Raw genomic sequence first — 18,313 nt, 5'->3', positions numbered from 1 at the left:
AATTTTTATACCGTACTCAAGGTGTGGCCTCACAAGCGTATTATACAGCTTAACAAGAACATCTCGACTTGAATTCCACTGAATGCATTATATAGCCCAACATTCTATTAGCCTTCCTAATCGCTTCCGTGCATTGTCTAGTTGTTGATAGTGATGACACCCAGGACACCCAAATCCTTCTCATACCGTGCATTTTCTAACGCAAGACCCCCCCATTGTATACTTACATCTAATATTTCTACTTCCTATATGTAATACTTTACATTATCTTACATTAAATTTCATCTGTCATTTATCTGCCCACATTTAGATTTTGCTTAGTTCTAACTGTATTGATTCTGCTGCCTGAATATTATCAGTCCATCCCCCTAATTTTGTGTCATTGGCAAACTTTACTAGTTTATTTGTTATGTGCTTATCCAAATCATTAATGTAAATTTAAAACAGCAGCGGCCCCAAAACTGATCCCTGTGGAAACCCGCTTTTAACATCTTCTAGTTGTGAAAATAATCCTCTCACCATAATTTGTTGTTTTCTGTTTTTCAGCCATTCACAAACCTTACCCTGAAACCCTACCTTCTGTAATTTGATTATTAACCTCTTGAGGGGTACCTTGTGAAAAGCCTTCTGAAAGTCTTAAGTAAATGATATTAATGACATTAACCACTCTATTGTTACCATAAATTTTACTTGCCTCTCCATAGAACTCCAGCATATTAATAAAACATGATTTCTCCTTTCTGAACCCATGCTGACTTTCTGCTAGCATGCCTATTCTTATCAGTTGCTTTTCCATCTCATTCTTTATCATTGATTCCATTATCTTGCCTGTGATACATGTTAAGCTTACTGGTCTATAGTTACCAGGTCAGTGCGGTCACCCTTCTTATATACTGGGACAACGTTGGCCCACTTCCAGTCCTTAGAGATTTCCCCAGTCTTCAATGACTTTTGAAAAATACATGTTAGGGGTTTGTATATATAATCCCATACCTCTTTAAGTATTCTTGGATGTAAGTTGTCTGGCCCAAGAACTTTATTAACTTTTAGCCTTTTCAGCTGAAGCAGGACCTCATTTTCTGACGAAGGGTCTCGGCCCGAAACGTCGACTGTGTACCTCCTCCTATGGATGCTGTCTGGCCTGCTGCGTTAACCAGCATTTTTTGTGTGTGTTGCTTGAATTTCCAGCTTCTGCAGATTTCCTCGTGTTTTCCTCATCTTCTAAGATCTCTAAGCCACTTAAAACAACCTTATTTTTCTCTACACTTACTGGCATGTTGCTAATATTTTCGCAAGTGAGTATTTTAGCAAAATATGAGTTAAGAGTATCAGCTATGTCCTTCTCTGCATAATTTAACATCCCACTATTATTCCTAATACACTTAATTTCCTCCTCGACTTTTCTTTTACTATTAAATTATTGTAAAAAAGTCTCGTGGGGTCAATCTTAGCATTATCAGCAATATCCATCTCAACTTGTCTTTTTGGCGATCCTAATTTCCCTCTTGACTATAGCTCTCATATTTTCATTTGCCCTACGGTTAACAATACTATTTTTTCTGTATTCCCCATATAGCTGTCTTTTCTTCAATAATTTTATATATATCTTTATTCATCCATATAGTTGATACATTGTTTTTATTGCTTCTCCTGATCTTGTGTATGAACGTTTCCTGCACTGCGTGTGTTACCTCTTTAAAATGACCCCACTGTTCCTCAACTGACTCAATGTCAAGTAGCTCCTTGCAGTTTACCTTCTGAAGTCTTTGCTGCATCTGCACAAACTTTGCCTTTCTGAAATTCAATTTTATGGCTTTGGTTTTTTACTGATACACTCTCCCAAATAACTTTGAGATGAACAATGTTATGATCACTTACTCCTAAAGGCTCAACAACTTAAGTACTCAAAATTCATCTTGACTGTTACAGAATATCAAAGCTAGACAAGCCTCCCCTCATGTTGGTACATTAACATATTGGGTCAAAAAACTATCATTCAATAACTCAATTAATTCACTTTCTTCTAATCCATTATCACTGGGTTCTCCCATTCAGTATTTGGGAAATTAAAGTCACCCATAACTATACCATCACCCTCAGAACTTGCTTTTTAAATATTCTGTTAGAGTTGTTTATTAACATCACTATCAGCATTAGGGGTCTTTAACATACACCCATTATCCTTTATCCTGGTGAACGCAGCAGGTCAGGCAGCATCTCTAGGAAGAGGTGCAGTTGACGTTTCAGGCCGAGACCCTTCGAGGGTCTTGGCCTGAAACATCGACTGCACCTCTTCCTAGAGATGCTGCCTGGCCTGCTGCGTTCACCAGCAACTTTGGTGTGTGTTGCTTGAATTTCCAGCATCTGCAGAATTCCTGTTGTTATCCTTTATCCTTATAGCTTTCAATCCTCACCCAGACATTTCCAGTCAATTCATCTCCTGTCATAAGCAGCCCCACATTTAAATTCTCTCTTGTTTATATAGCTACTCTTCCATCTTTACGATTTTGATTATCTTCCCTAAGTAAAGTATGTCCTTTAATACTGTATTCATCACCATCGTTTGAGGTCAGTCTGGTTTGAGTTATTGCTATTTTTCATACTTATACACACTTGCTCAGTTATTTTATTCTTAATACTTATCACATTTATGCAGGCCACCCTTAGTCTATGACTGATGCTCTTCAATCTATTCTGACCCATTTTTATATTTTTGAATACAGATTCTTCAACTGTTCCATAGTTCTATCTGCTCCTCGATGCCCAAAAATGTCATGGTACCAATATATCACCCGGTTTCTTTCACCTTCTGGCACCACAAATCTACCGTTATTAAGTACAATCCCATTCAATACCTTTGTACCTGGATATTACATATACTCTTCAGAATTCTCTCTTCGCTGTACCTTTGCTAACTCCTGATCCTGTTGTTGTACCTTGACTGTCTATAGGTATACTCTTTGCTGGCTTATGTGTCATTATTCCCTCTATATCTGGATTCCATTTCACTCCACACCTTGTCTAACTCATCTGTCTTCCTGTCCCCTTCCGGGGATGTCTTTAAGTGAGCCTTCACCTCTTTCACTCCATCAGTATTTCTTCTCGCCTTCTCAAATATCTACTTCAGTAAAGGTGCTTATGATAAAGGTTTACCATCTGCTGAAACATAACCTCTCGCTTCCCATAACGGTAAGTATTCAGTCGAACTATTACAAACATGCATACTTCCCAAGTGTGTGATTGCTCCTGAAGGATATCTGCCTGAATGGCTGCCAACAAAAGCTATAACAGCAAGCTGTGCTGCTTGTGCACTCATTGTTGTGGGTAACGCGATTGCAGCACTTTCCACCTCTATTCCTTCTTCATCCTGTACATATATACCACATCCTGTGTGTCTCTCTCCATCAGAAACTGTGATGGTCCATCAACAAAGATGCTTAAAGAGGAACTTTCTGGTCACATGACCTTATTTTCTTCTCCTGATTTTAAGATGGGAATGAATGGTCCTTTCTGTCCTTGTGCTACTGTCATCTGACACTTGTGAGGTTCACCCCAACAAGTTAAATTGTCAGCGAGCATGGTTGTACCGTTAACACTGACATTACAGCCCATTGGACTAGTTGCGTTTGACTGACTGTTCCATCCTTAATACAATCATTCAGCAAAAGCTGAATTGGAATATACTCTGTTAAGATAGCTAGTGAATTAAGACCAGCAATATAAGTGAAATATTAACTGCCAAAAACACTGCTAATAAATGACGTTCACATGTCATATAACCTTGTTCTACAGAGTAAACACAAGGTGCATATGCCACTGACTTGTGTCTCCTGGAGTAACACAGCTAATACCATATGATCACAGCTAACACCCTATTGCAGCAACCTCCAAAGAGAATAGCTCAGAATGGTTTGGGGGTGTTAAGAGCAGGCTAGTTTTAAGATCTGATTCTGCCTTAGAGTGTTCTGGTTTCCATTCCCATGGAACACCTTTCTTCAAGAGCCCCATAAGTGGGAAAGCTTTGGAGGCAAACACAACTATGTGATCTCTATAATACCCCACCAAACCAAGAAAGGACCTCAATCCCCTCACATCAGTGGGAAGAGGTAGTTTTGCCACAACATTGTTTATCACACTCTCATCTCCCAGGGGTTATAACCACTTCAAGTTACTAATCTGTTGCCTCATGATTTGAGCCTTTTTATAATTTACTTTCAAATCCATCTCCTATAACAGTTGAATTACTTCTTTAAGTAACTGATAAAGCTTCTGACGGGTCTCTTTCTGTATCAGCAGATACACTGGGGAGCTGGAAAGGCTTTCAGCACATTTGCCAGCCATTGATGGAAAATGGAAGGTGAATTGTGAATTGCGCCAAAACTGTTCATGTCTACTCGTGTCCCTCCCAAATGAAAGCAAATTTATATTGACACTCCCTTTTCAGCACTGTGAATCACTTTGCAACATACAGAATTCTGCTTAATCATAGTCTTGGAACTTGTGGCTACAGTAGAGGTTGGTAAAGAGGTAACTTTCTTCAATTCCTGGTAATCTATGGTGAGTCTCCAACCATCAGATTCTAAACTGGCCATGAGGGTGAAGTATTTGTAGATGCTATTTCTCACAAAACTTTGTGTTAACAAACTCTGAATAATCTCAACATCTGCCTCTGCTTGTTTTGGAAATCTGTATTGCTTCTGGGCTGTTGGATCAAGGCCTTGTATACACTCGTCTCCTTGCAACCTGCCACAGTCATGTTTATGTTTAGCAAATACTGCCTGGCAATCTAAAATAATTTGTCTGGCCTCTGAGTCCTCTGTCACATCTTCTGCCTTCACCCACATCTCCCCAAGAGTACTTATCCTGACCTCATTCCATCCAACCTGTTCTCTATCAAGAGTCACATCGATTAGTCCCTGCAGCCGGTAAATCACCCAGAGTCCTTTGGCCTTGTGCCTGTTCCTCTGGCAGGGCTGAGTGTAACACTAAAGTTAGATGCAGAAGGAAGCCAAGTTCCATTCCTCTACTTCATCTAAACTGTGAATTAACAATAAGAAAAAAGTCACAATAACAACACCGACCCCCTCCCCACAGATAAAACAGCTACAATAACAATCCCGACCCTCCCCCACAGAAAAAACAACGACAATAACAATCCCAACCCTCTCCCCACAAAAAAAGTAGCCACAATAACTATCCCTGACCCCCCACTCACTGAAAAAGCAGCCACAATAACAATCCCCAACCCCCTCCCCAAAGAAAAAGCAGCCACAATAACAATCCCCAACCCATCCTCACAGTAAAAACAGCCACAGTAACAATCGCCGACCCCTCCACAGGGAAAAAACAGCCACAATAACAATACCCGGCCCCTCGCTGAGAGGAAAAACAGCCACAATATCAATCCTCACCCGTCCCCCCACAGAAAAAACAGCCACAATAACAATCCCCAACCCTTCCCCAAAGAAAAAGCAGTTACAATAACATTTCCTGACCCCTCCCCAAAGAAAAAAACAGTTACAATAACAACACCGAACGCCTCTCCACAGAAAAAGCAGCCACAATAACAATCTCCAACCCCCTCCCCACAGAAAAAACAGCCACAATAACAATCCCCAACCCCTCCCTATAGAAAAAACAGCCACAAAAACAATCCCCAACACCCTCCCCACAGAAAAAACAGCCACAATAACAATCCCTGACCCCTCCCCACAGAAAAAAGCCACATTAACAATCCCGACCCCTCCCTAAAGAAAACACAGTCACAATAACAATCCCCGACCCCCTCACTCACAGAAAAAACAGCTACAATAACAATCCCCGACCCCTCCCCACAGAAAAAGCAGCCACATTAACAATCCCCAACCCCTCCCCACAGAAAAAACAGCCACAATAACAATCCCCGACCCCTCCCCACAGAAAAAGCAGCCACAATAACAATCCCCAACCCTTCCCCAAAGAAAAAGCAGTTACAATAACATTTCCTGACCCCTCCCCAACGAAAAAAACAGTTACAATAACAACACCGACCGCCTCTCCACAGAAAAAGCAGCCACAATAACAATCCCCAACCCCTCCCTATAGAAAAAACAGCCACAATAACAATCCCCAACACCCTCCTCACAGAAAAAACAGCCACAATAACAATCTCCAACACCCTCCCCACAGAAAAAACAGCCACAATAACAATCTCCAACACCCTCCCCACAGAAAAAACAGCCACAATAACAATCCCCAACACCCTCCCCAAAAAGAGCAGCGACAATAACAATCCCCGACCCCCTCACTCGCAGAAAAGAGCAGCGACTCGCACTAAAACCCCCGTTACTCCCCACACACAGATAAGTGACAGATCACCCAGCCACTAATCAACCACAAAAAAGAAAACACCAAAACACTGAAGACCATTATAAAGTATAATCCAATAGTCACACCGATCTCAGAATATCCAAAACTTCTTTCCACCTCCATTGCTCACTGACCTGATCCTTATTAGGCATCTTGAGGAAATTTGATATGACATCAAAAACACTAGGTTAAACAGCATTTCTGGAGAGGGAAACACAAGGAGTATGTTTAATCTGTCAAAAACAGGAGAAGAGAAGAGATGGAGATGGAAATAGTAAGGTGGAGATCCAGAGAAGACAAATTACATACATTGGCTTCAGTTAGGTGAGGCTGATGAAGGCCACTAATCTGTTCAATGTTGAGCAGAAGAAAACTAATCTTGCTGAAAATCAGAAGTAAAAGCACAGTACCCTACTCGTTTTAATGGTTAGGCAGGGCAGCTGTTGAAATGGAACAGGAGCCTGTATTAAATATGAAATGTATGCTCTTCAGTTGCTTTTGGTGTTCCAGCTGCTGTTTCAAGCAAGCTTTGAGTGGACATCCCCAAGCTGCTATTCTGTTGCTCTCTGTCCGTCCTTCCTTCCTTCCTTCCTTCCTTCCTTCTTTTCTTCCTTTCCTCCCTCATTTCCTTCCATCCTCCCTTCCTTCCCTCCTTCCCTCCTCCCCTCCCTCCTCACCTCTTTCCTTCCCTCCCTCCCTCCTCCCTCCCCTCCCTTCCCTCCTCCCTTCCATCTCTCCCTCCTCCCTCCTCCCCGCCTCCCTGTCCCACCATCCTTAGCTTCCCTCCATCAGTTGTGGGTAAATTTTGGAAGGTATTCTAAAGACAGGATATATAAGAACTTGTAAAGACAGGGCCTGATTAGGGATAGTCAACATGAATTTGTGCATGGAAGGTTGTGTTTTACTAATCTTATTGAGTTATCCAGAAAGATAATGAAAGAAAGGCAGTGGACCTTGTCTACATAGACTTTAGCAAGGACTTCTGCAAAGTTCTGCATGGGAGGCTTATCCAGAAGCTTCAGTTGCTTGACTTGTCAGGAGAAGCTTGAGAATAGTAGTAGATGGTTGCCTCTCTGAGTGGAAACCTGTGACTTATGATGTGCTGCAGGGATCAGTGCTGGGTTCATTGTTGTTTATCATCTATATCAACAATCTGGTTGATAATATGGTAAACTGGATCATGAAATTTGCCAATGTCATCAAGATTGGGGGTGTAGTGGACTATACAAGCTTACAGTGGGATTTGGAGCAGCTGGAAAAATGGGCTGAAAATGGCAGATAAAATTTAATGCAGATAAGTATAAGGTGTTGCACTTTGAGAGGACAAACCAGGGTAGGACTTGCACAGTAGGCGATAGGGCACTGAGATGTGTGGTAAGACAAAGGAATCTGGGAATACAGATCTATAATTCCTTGAAAGTAGCGTCATAAGAAGGTAGGGTTCATAAGACATAGGAGCAGAATTAAGCCATTCAGCCCATTGAGTCTGCTCCGCCATTCCTGATGGCTGATTCCCAACCCCATATACCTGCCTTCTCGCCATATCCTTTGATGCCCCAACCAATCAGCAAATTATCAACTTCCGCTTTAAATATTCCAACATACTTGACCTCCACCGTAGTCTGCAGCAGAGAATTCCACAGATTCGCTACTCTCTGGCTAAAAAAAGTTCCTCCTTACTTCCGTTCTAAATGTCGCCCCTTAATTTTGAGACTGTGCTCTCTAGTTCTGGATAGCCCCATCAGAGGAAACATCCTCTCCACATCCACCTTATTTAGTCCTTTCAACATTCTTCTAAATTCCAGTGAGTACAGGCCCAAAGATGCCAAACTCTGCTCATATGTTAACCCCTTCATTCCAGGAATTATCCTCGTGGACCTCCTCTGGACTCTCTCCAATGCAACACATCCTTTCTGAGATATGCGGTCCAAAACCATTGACAATATTCCAAGTGTGGTCTAACCAGTGTATTATAAAGCATCAGAATTATCTCCTTGGTTTTATATTCTATTCTTGAAAAAAATGCCAACATTGCATTTGTAAATTAATCTTCTGGGAGTCTTGCACGAGGACTCCTAAGTCCCTTTACACCTCTGATGTTTGAATCTTCTCCCCATTTAGATAATAGTCCGCACTATTACTCCTTTTACCAAAATGCATTATCATACATTTCTCGACACTATTCCATATGCCACTTTTTTGCCTATTCTTCCAATTTGTGTAAGATCTGCTTCCTCAGCACTACCAACCCCTCCATCTATCTTCATATCATCTGCAAGCTTTGCCACAAAGCCATCAATTCCATTATCTAAACCAATTGCAACCAATGTGGAAAGTAGTGGTCCCAATACTGACCCCTGAGGAACACCACTAATCACTGGCAGCCAACTGGAAAAGGTCCCTTTTGTTCCCACTTGCCTCCTGCCTGTCAGCCATTCCTCGATCCATGCCAGTATCTTTCCTGTAATGCCATAGGATATTATCTTGTTAAGCAGCCTCATGTGAGGCACCTTATCAAATGTCTTCTGAAAATCCATGTAAATGACATCCACTGCCTTTTCTTTGTCCACCCTACTTATTACTTCTTCGAAGAACTCTAACAGATTTGTCAGGCAAGATTTCCCTTAACAGAATCCATGCTGACTTTGACTTATTTTATTATTAGTGTCCAACTACCCCGAAACCTCATCCTTAATAATAGACTCCAACACTTTCCCAACTACTGAGGTTAGGCTAATTGGCCTATAATTTCCTTTCTTTTACATTTCTCCCTTCTTAAAGAGTGGTGACATTTGCAATTTTCCAGTCCTTTGGGACCATGCCAGAATCAAGTGATTCTTGAAAGATCATGACCAATGCATCTGTTATTTCTTCAGCAACCTCTCTCAGGACTCTGGGGTGTAGTCCATGTGGTCCCGGTCACTTATCTACCTTAAGACCTTTCAGTTTGCATAGCACTTTTTCCTTCCACTCACTCCTGCTCCCTGACACTCACAGACCTCCGGGACACGACAAGCATCTTCCATAGTGAAGACAGATGCAAAGTACTCGTTAAGTTCATCTGCCATTTCTTTGTCCCCCATTACTACCTCACCAGCATCATTTTCCAGTGATCCAATATCAACTCTCACCTCCCTTTTACTCTTTATATAACTGAAAAAAAACTTTTAGTATCCTGCTTTATATTATCGGCTAGTTTGCCCTCATATTTCGTTTTATCCCTTATAGATTTTTTAGTTGCCTTTTTGATGGATTTTAAATGTTTTCCTATCATCCAACTTCCCACTCACTTTTGCTACCTTATATGCCCTTTCCTTGGCTTTAATGCAGTCATTAACCTATCTTGTCAACCACGGTTGCCTACCGCTGCCATTTGGGAACAACTTCTTCTGTGGGACATATCTATCCTGCGCCTTGTGAGCTATTCCCAGAAACTTCAGCCATCTCTGCTCTGCCATCTTACCCGCCCATATCCTCCTCCAATCTACCTGAGCAAGCTCCTCTTTCATGTCTCTAATTCCCTTTATTCCATTGTGATACTGATGCACGTGATTTCTGCTTCTCCCTCTCAAATTGCAGTATGAATTTAACCATATTATGATCACTTCCTCCTGAGAGTTCCTTTACATTAAACTCCTTAATAATATCTGGGTAATTACACAACACCCAATCTAAGATGGCCTTTCCCCAAACTGCTCTAAAAAGCCATCTCATTGGCATTCAACATATTCCTCTCTTGCGATCCAACGCCAACCTTGATTTTGCCAATCTCCTTGCATATTGAAATCTTCCATTGCAATTGTGATATTACCCTTATTACATGCTCTTTCCAGCTCTCTTTGCAATCTCAACCCCACATCTTGGCTACTATTTGGAGGAGAGAGAGTTTTTGACATATTGGCTTTCCTAACTTGAAGTGCTGAGTACAGGATTTGGGATGCTATGTTGAAGTTGTATAAGGTGTTGGTGTAGCTGAATTTGGAGCATTGTGTGCAGTCTGGTTACCTACCTACAGGAAATATATCAATAAGACTGAAAAGAGTGCTGAGAAAGCAAGAGGATTTTGTCAGGACTTGAGGACTTAGCTGTAGGCAAAGGTTAAATAGGTTAGGACGTAATTACCGGGGGTGTAGAAGAATGATTGGAGTTTTGATAGAGATATTCAAAATTATGAGGGGTATAGATAGGGTAAGTGCAAACAGGCTTTCATCGACTGCTATTGGGTGAGACTAGAACTAGAGCTCATTGGTTAATGGTGAAACTGCCAGTCAAGGAACGAACTGCCAACGGAAGTGGTGGATGTGGGTTTTTTTGCAATATTTAAGAGAAGTTTATGGATGGAAGGCCATGGTCCAAGTGCAGGTCACTGGAACTAGGCACAATATTGGTTCAGCATGCAACAGATAGGACAAGGGCCTGTCTCTGTCCTGTAGTAATCTATGATTCTACGCTGACCATCATCTCTGAAATGAGTCTGAAAAGGGTTGAGTTTGATCCTCTCCTTACCTGATAACCTTGACCAATTCATTGTCCACAGGTAAAATGAGCTGCTCATTTTTTTTTTACGAATTTGATTTGTCCTAACTCCTTGATTGCCTCATCAGCCTCTTCATAATCCTGGTCACTGAGTGTTTTCTCATGGAGGAAAGTCAATGTAGGATTTTAATTGCGTGACTTTGCTTGTGTTATTTTATTTCTCTTATTTCCTCATTGACATACCCCCTATTTTTTGTTCTTATCCTTAAATGGCCAACTTCTTTTGGAGCAAGTTTAAAAAGAATTGCTGTTGTTCTGGATCATAGACACATGTATGTCATTCAGTGAAAAGGGGCTCTTTAAAGAATGTGTGCCACACAGGAATACAGTTGATATTTCACACACTGCATTCTTGTTTTATTTGCCCTCATGTTTTATTATTCACACTCCTGAATAATTTATTGACACTGTTATTCACACAGAATATCAGGCAAGTGATGGCAGTCATAGAAAAAGGAGAAATCCTCGTTGTCATTCAATAGAAAAGTCTGCTACAAAGCATAGAGGTGACTTAAAGACCAGCTCTAAGGGCACATGAAATCAAAGAAAAGTCACAGTGCCACAGTATACAAGCTTATTAATGATTAAGTGCCAATATGCAGTAATCCTCCAAGAGGACCACAATCTTCTTTTTCATGGTTTGGAGACTTGTGTGCTTCCATGACCCAGAAAGCCATGCTGATTGGATTCAGGGCTTTGTGCTTTGGTTTTTGGTAGGGTCACCCATGCCAAATAGTTCAAAGGATAGAGACCAGACTAAGAGTGGTCCACCAGACCTTTAGGTTCATGGGTTCAACTCCAGGCTAATAACTCTGACTGATAAAACAAAACTGCTATGGAAACAGCAATGTTGAATCCCTTTTTTCTTTTTCAAATCTTTTTATTGTATATATAGGAAAAATAACATGAGTACATCGAAGTAACAACACTTACAATGCCTCAAAAAAAACCATCATCTTAAAGATTGAAAATAAAATTTTTTGATAACAAAAAAAACCTACTGAGCAGAAAAGTGAGGGAAAAAAAGAAGAACCCATTAGGTGTACAACCCCGGAGCCATGCGTCATACAAAAAGCTTCTAAAAATAAACATCAAACTGCCAGCAAGAGAAGAAAATATACTAAAAGAATTTACAATTAGATCGTGGAAAAATTATATCAATTAACTCAAATGATAATAACAAGCAAATGAACCCCACCTTTTCTCAAAATCAAATAAAGGTTCAACTTCTAATTTTCTCCAAACTAAGACATAGCATCACTTGAGAGAACCATTGTGACAAAGTGGGAGCTGATGTATCCTTCCACTTCAACAAAATGGCCCTCCTAGCTATCAATGTAACAAATGCAATAACATGTTGGTCAGACACAGAAATACCATGAATATTTTGAGGAACTATTCCAAAAAGCACAGTTAATTTATTAAGTTGTAAATTAATTTTAAGTGCTTTGGAAATTGTTGAGAAAATCGACTTCTAGAACTGGAAGTCTAGAACAAGACCAAAACATATGTGTCAGTGTAGCTATCTCAGTTTTACATCTATCACAATGACTATCAACATTAGGAAAGATTTTAGAAAGTCTCTCCTTTGTCAAATGATAACGATGTACAATTTTAAATTGAATCAATGAATGGCTAGCACAAATTAAAGAAGAGTTAACCAACTTCAATATCGCATCCAATCCTCCGTCATAAAAGTCAAATTAAATTCCTTTTCCCAATCCTGTTTAATCTTAGACAAAGGACGCTTATCCCATTGTAATAGTAAATTATAAATTCTTCCAATAGAACCCTTAATCAAAGGGTTCATACTCATAATAGTATCTAACAGGTCAGCCTCCAATATGTAAGGGAAATTACTTAAATATTTTTGTCAAAAATGTCTAACTTGAAGGTATTGCAGGAAGTGTGAGTATGAAAGAGAATATTTATCAATTAATTGTTCAAAGGACATCAATCTATCTTCTTTAAATAAATCCAAAAAAGAATTAATACCTTTATTTTTCCAAAGTAGAAAAATTGGATCACTCAAAGAAGGCTTAAAAAAGTAATTTCAGTAAATTAACCTACAAAGTTTAAATTTTTTAAGATTAAAAAAATTGAGGAACTGGAGCCAAATTTGTAAAGAATACTTAATCACAGGATATAAGTTTAAATTAACAACTTTACCTAATTGCATAGGTAAAGGAGCCCCCAATAACGAGGTTAAATAAAACTGTTTTACAACTTTTAGTTCCAGGTCTACCCAAATTGGCCGATCACTCTTATCAACCCAGTATAACCAAAAAGACATATATCGCAGATTAACAGCCCAATAATACATTCTAAAATTAGGCAAAGCAAGACCTCCATCCTTTTTCAATTTTTGTAAATGACATTTACTAATTCTTGGTCTTTTATTATTCCAAATAAAAGATAAATCAATCTGATCAAAAAACTTCCTAGTCAAAAAAACAGGAATATTCTGAAATAAATATAAAAATTTCGGTAGAATCATCATTTTAACTATATGAATACGACCATATAATATATAATATAATCGATCCTCAAATATTTTTTATAAATGTGTGAGAAGAAAGAATATTCTCTATTGTCGGGATGAAGATGCCTCCACAAATCAATCAACCCAAAATCAATCAAAATGGAATTAATAAATGACGCAGATCGATTTGGAAGTCGCTGTTTGGTTGAGCTCTTATCAATCATAGGATTTAAACAACAGTTAAAATCCCCACCCATTATGAGCATATATTCATTTAAGTAAGGCAGTAAAGCGAATACTTTTTTAAAAAAAGAAGGATCATCTAAGTTAGGACCATACAAATTAACCACAACAACTTTTCTATTACAGATTGTTCCTTTAAAAATTAAAAATCTACCATTAGAATCTGATTCAATATCCTCTTGAATAAATATATTAGGTTTAGTGAAAATAGACACACCTTTTGTTTTACTCTGAGAAGTAGAGTGGAATTGCAAACCATTTCACCATCTAAAAGATCTATTTTGATCTCCCGCCCTGATATGTGTCTCTTGAGCAAAAAAATTATTTTGGGTTGGAATTGGTTAATAATTTTAAAAGTCTTCTTTTGTTTAATAGGATGATTCCAACCACGTACATTCCAACTTATTATATTAATCCGTTTGAACAGCATACTGTAATTTCATTTTACTTTATACTTGCACAAAGCACATACCAATGCAAGATGATCAAAGATGGCGGTGATGAAGAATACAGCCAAATAAAAAACACGCATGCTCCGGAACCACCCAATGGGAAAAAACTAACTCTAAACCCACCCACCCACACCGGGAAACCCGAAAAAAGCAAGCGATCTACGATAGAATTCAAAGCTGCTGACTGCTCTGTCTGTGTTTTCTTTCCCTCCCCCCAGTTAGTAAAAAACTGGAGTGACCTTGTGAGAAAGACAATAAAGTCTCAGGATAAAAAGGTATTTACATTCCATCAACTGATAAACAAGAAAGAACCAAAATAATGTTATCTCTTAGAGAGAAAAACCAGTGCCATGTTTAAATTTAATATTAATTCCCTAAAAAAGCTTTAAATTCAATTATAAAATATTATAATAGAACAGAAAAATATATAAAAAGCCCTATTAGTAGGAAAAACTACCAATTAGCCATGAAGTATTAAATTAAAGCAACAAATCGCCGTATCTTCTTCCCTCAGTCATAAAATGTCCAGAGATCATTTGAGCAGAGATACTTAAACCGTAAATCTTTTCAAAGGAAATCCAATAATATTCAATAAAGAACAACTCCCCGTGTTCTTTAATTAGTCTCTCGATGAAATATACAAGTGGCCTTCTTAAATCTTCTTTCCAAAATGTGAATAATGTACAAATAGCCAAACAGCCTTTCAGATGAATCATTCAACAGCGGTGTCGGTCACAGCAGCAGGCAAAGCCTGAACAATATGCAGTGCAGCTTTCGGATCAAAAAAAGTACGAGGAGGAGAATTAGGAGGGAAATTTTTAAGTTTTGTCGGATACCTCAGAGATGGGAAAAGATTCTTATCATGTGCTTGTTTCATTACCAGGGCAAATTTTGATCTTTGTTCCATTATCTCTCTTGGATAATCTTCGTAGAAGTGGAGCTCAAATTCCACAAATCTAAAAACTCTCTGTTTTCTTGCCTGTCGTATTATTTGATCTTTAATTTTAAAGTGATGAAAGCAAACCAGAATAGATCTTGGTTTAATAGAATCCTTCAATTTCGAGATAAACGCCCTGTGTGCCCTTTCTATAGCAGGCGGCTTTGATAGAATGGTAGGAAATAAAGTGTGGAAAAGCTTACCAAAGTAAGCCGTTAGATCTCCATCTTCAGATCCTTCTTGCAGCCCGACAATTCTTATATTCCTTCATCGAGACATAGTTTCCAGGTCTATAATCTTGTTTTGATATCCTTCCAAAGGAGTTGTAACTTCAGACAGCTATTGCTTAGTTATCTTCAATTCCTCTTCATGTGAAATAACTTGAGTTTCCAGGTCTTTAAGTTTTCCCAGAAATGACTTCATTTCATTACTATTCTTTTCCAATTGGTCTTTAATTGATCCATTCTGATCCTTAATTGAATTCAGTGTCCGAACGATATCTTCAGCCCATGATGGCATTTCATCTGATCTTTCCTTTTGCACCTTTCCTTTCCCATTACCTTTATCACTAGGTTCAGGTAAATTCTTCCCACTTCTTGTAGACATAGACATATTGATCACCCTCAAGAATCAACAAGTAAAAATTTTAAATTCAAAGCTTAAACTAGGGGGAAAGAAAGAAAACTAAGAGCAGCAGAAAAATACTGCTACTCCATTGGCAGACAGGGGCGGTCCTCCATGTTGAATCCTTCTACATCTGAGTGTGATGGTATTCCTGAGTCTCCAGCTGGGATTTGCATAACCGACAGTAGTGAAAACTGAGAGGAAGTTAATGGCACGATGAAGGAAGACCTGAACACTGCTGAAGATGGAGGACCTTCATTGCTTCCCTAAATGCCAGTGGCATAGCAGGCAGTAAGTAATATGCAGTAGTATTGTACTATTGAAACACTGATAAAATAATTACCCTTCTTCTTTCTGCAGCTGTATTTTTCTGTTGACCTTGGAAAGAAATGGGAGTTACTGCAGGAACGCGTCACAAAGGAGCGATTTTATTGGTGAGAATTATATTATTTATCAGATTTCCAATGTGTTCAGTCACTCTATCAGCAGAATTTCCAAACTTTTTCCAATGAAAGCCCGACTTACTTGCATGAGGTAAGTTGTGCATCCTTCCCCACCCCAAACCTTTCTGTTGAAGGTAGTACCTGTAGTAGCAGTTGGGGAAGCTGCAGAGCTGCATATAATTTTATTTATCTCTGAACTTTCTACCTAAATTACTTTAGTATTATTAAAGCTTTGTAAGTTGTAATTTTGCAACACTCACTAAACCTGTCTAAGGAGATAATGCACCTGAGTTTGAGAACCACTGCTATAAGCAGACAGGATGTCATGAAACACAATCCCTTATTCAGTTCATGAGAATTTTTGGAAGCAGTCTCTGTGTTTTCATTTGTGATTTTATATTTATATTAGATTAACCTACTAACATTGAACTTCAAAGCTAATGTAGAAAATCACCTCGCATGATTCGTTTATAGAAGTCGATCCTCTATCAATGCTTGTTTGTTGTACCAGTTTTGGAAAGAAGATGAAACTGTCTTGATGGCTACACTGGCCTATTTTTACCAAATTTATTATTCTCAAAATCCACATGTTTTGCAATATGCAAGGAAAAAGTGTGGTATGGAGTGTGGGAGGCTGTGAACCTACTTTTATGCTTGGAGGATTGGGAGATGCTAAGAGTGGGTGGGTAATAGAAATGGGACCAGCTTCAATGGGAATCACATATCAAACATCAGATTCACAGCCAGGCAAGCCAGAGCTCCTTTAACTTCCGCAGAAGTATATCTTGCATGTTTTGTGAAAGTTGGTTTCTGAGTTAGTGGCCTGTGCCACTTACAAGCCATGTCAGATCAAAATGGTTTGTCTGAATGATCATCGAACCAGGTGTGGAATTCCATTTTTGTCACTGCTCATCTTTGGCACTCACCATGCATAGTCATATCATACACGCAGCTTAATGATGACAATGGAGGCAACTCATTTAAATCATGTCATTGACATTTAACTTACAGCACATAAAAAAATTGCATTGCCAACTTTCTGCCCTCATAAGTTGCATAAAACAGAATACCAGTGGACCCTGAATTGTGAGTGGCTACAGAATATGCTTGCTCCCCAATTCTATGAATCTTTCAAATAAAATTCCTTAATTCAAGTGACCCAATCACTCTCTGTCTTTGTCTCTCTCAATCTCTCAGTCTCTGTCACTCTCTTGGTCACTAGGTCTCTCACCCCCTCCCCTCCCCTCAACACCTCCCCTCAGCCCCCTCTCCTAACCCCTTCTCTCCCCCCTCCCCTTTACCCCCTCCGCTTTCCCCCTCCCCTCCCTCCCCCTCTTCCCCTCCCCCCTTCCCCTCCCCCTCCCCTCTCCCCCTCCCCTCTCCCCCCTCTTCCCCCCCTTCCCCTTGATGAAATAATGTCTTGGGCACCACGGTGGTGTCGTGGTGAGTGCAACACACTTGCAGCTCGAGGGCATCGGAGCTAGGAGGTCAATTCGGCCGTCATCTGTACGTTCTCCTTGTGACCACCTGGGTTACTCTAGGTGCTCCAGTTTCCTCCCACAGTCCAACTGTTAGTAGGTTAATTGGTCATTGTAGATTTTCTGGTGATTAGGCTAGGGTTAAATTGGGGGTTGCCGGGGGGGGTGTGGCTGAAAGAGCCAGAGGAGCCTATTCTGTGCTGTATCTCAATAAATAGCAGGGGTAGAACAACATTCTAGTGTGATCCTTCAAAGGCAATAATGGTCTAGAACAGGGCTTCCCAACCTTTTTTCTGCCGTGGACCCCTATCATTAACCGAGGGGTCTGCTGTCCCCAGGGTTGGGACCCCCACTCTGGAACGACAGTAGACAGATAAAGGATCTAGTGCTTTCAACATCATGACTCTCTACGGGTAATATCACTGTGCAAGTCCTCTGCCTTTCATGAATCAAACAGAAAGTCAATACAGATTTAATTGTGTTGGTGAACGCAGCAGGCCAGGCAGCATCTCTAGGAAGAGGTACAGTCGACGTTTCAGGCCGAGACCCTTCGTCAGGATCTGCAGAATTCCTGTTGTTTACAGATTTAATTGTGTTGGTGATCCAACTCCTGCTGCATAAAGTACCAGGAATTGAGAGCTTGCTGTTTTGGGATTGCAGCATAAATTGGAAGTTAAAAGCTTGCTCAGCAATTGAAACCGAATTATTGATAAATAAAACCTTACATAAATCTAGTTGATTAATCCATTGGAGAAGAGGGTCAGTGAGTT

General features: G+C 39.8%; 1 protein-coding gene across 3 annotated transcripts in view; it reads left to right on the top strand.

Annotated features, from left to right (window-relative positions):
* sorcs2 (sortilin-related VPS10 domain containing receptor 2) overlaps nucleotides 1–18,313 on the top strand; it is a 738,192-nt gene that overhangs the window by 497,417 nt on the left and 222,462 nt on the right. For all 3 annotated transcript variants that reach the window (XM_063046317.1, XM_063046318.1, XM_063046316.1), the window contains exon 5: nucleotides 15,983–16,056. In XM_063046317.1, the coding sequence (XP_062902387.1) occupies nucleotides 15,983–16,056 (74 nt within the window). The remainder of the gene's footprint in view (nucleotides 1–15,982; nucleotides 16,057–18,313) is intronic.

This window comes from Mobula hypostoma, chromosome 4 (assembly GCF_963921235.1).
Source record: "Mobula hypostoma chromosome 4, sMobHyp1.1, whole genome shotgun sequence".
Lineage (NCBI taxonomy): Eukaryota > Metazoa > Chordata > Chondrichthyes > Myliobatiformes > Myliobatidae > Mobula > Mobula hypostoma.
The sequence above is the reverse complement of the archived record's forward strand: the minus strand, read 5'-3'. Positions and strand labels throughout refer to the sequence as shown.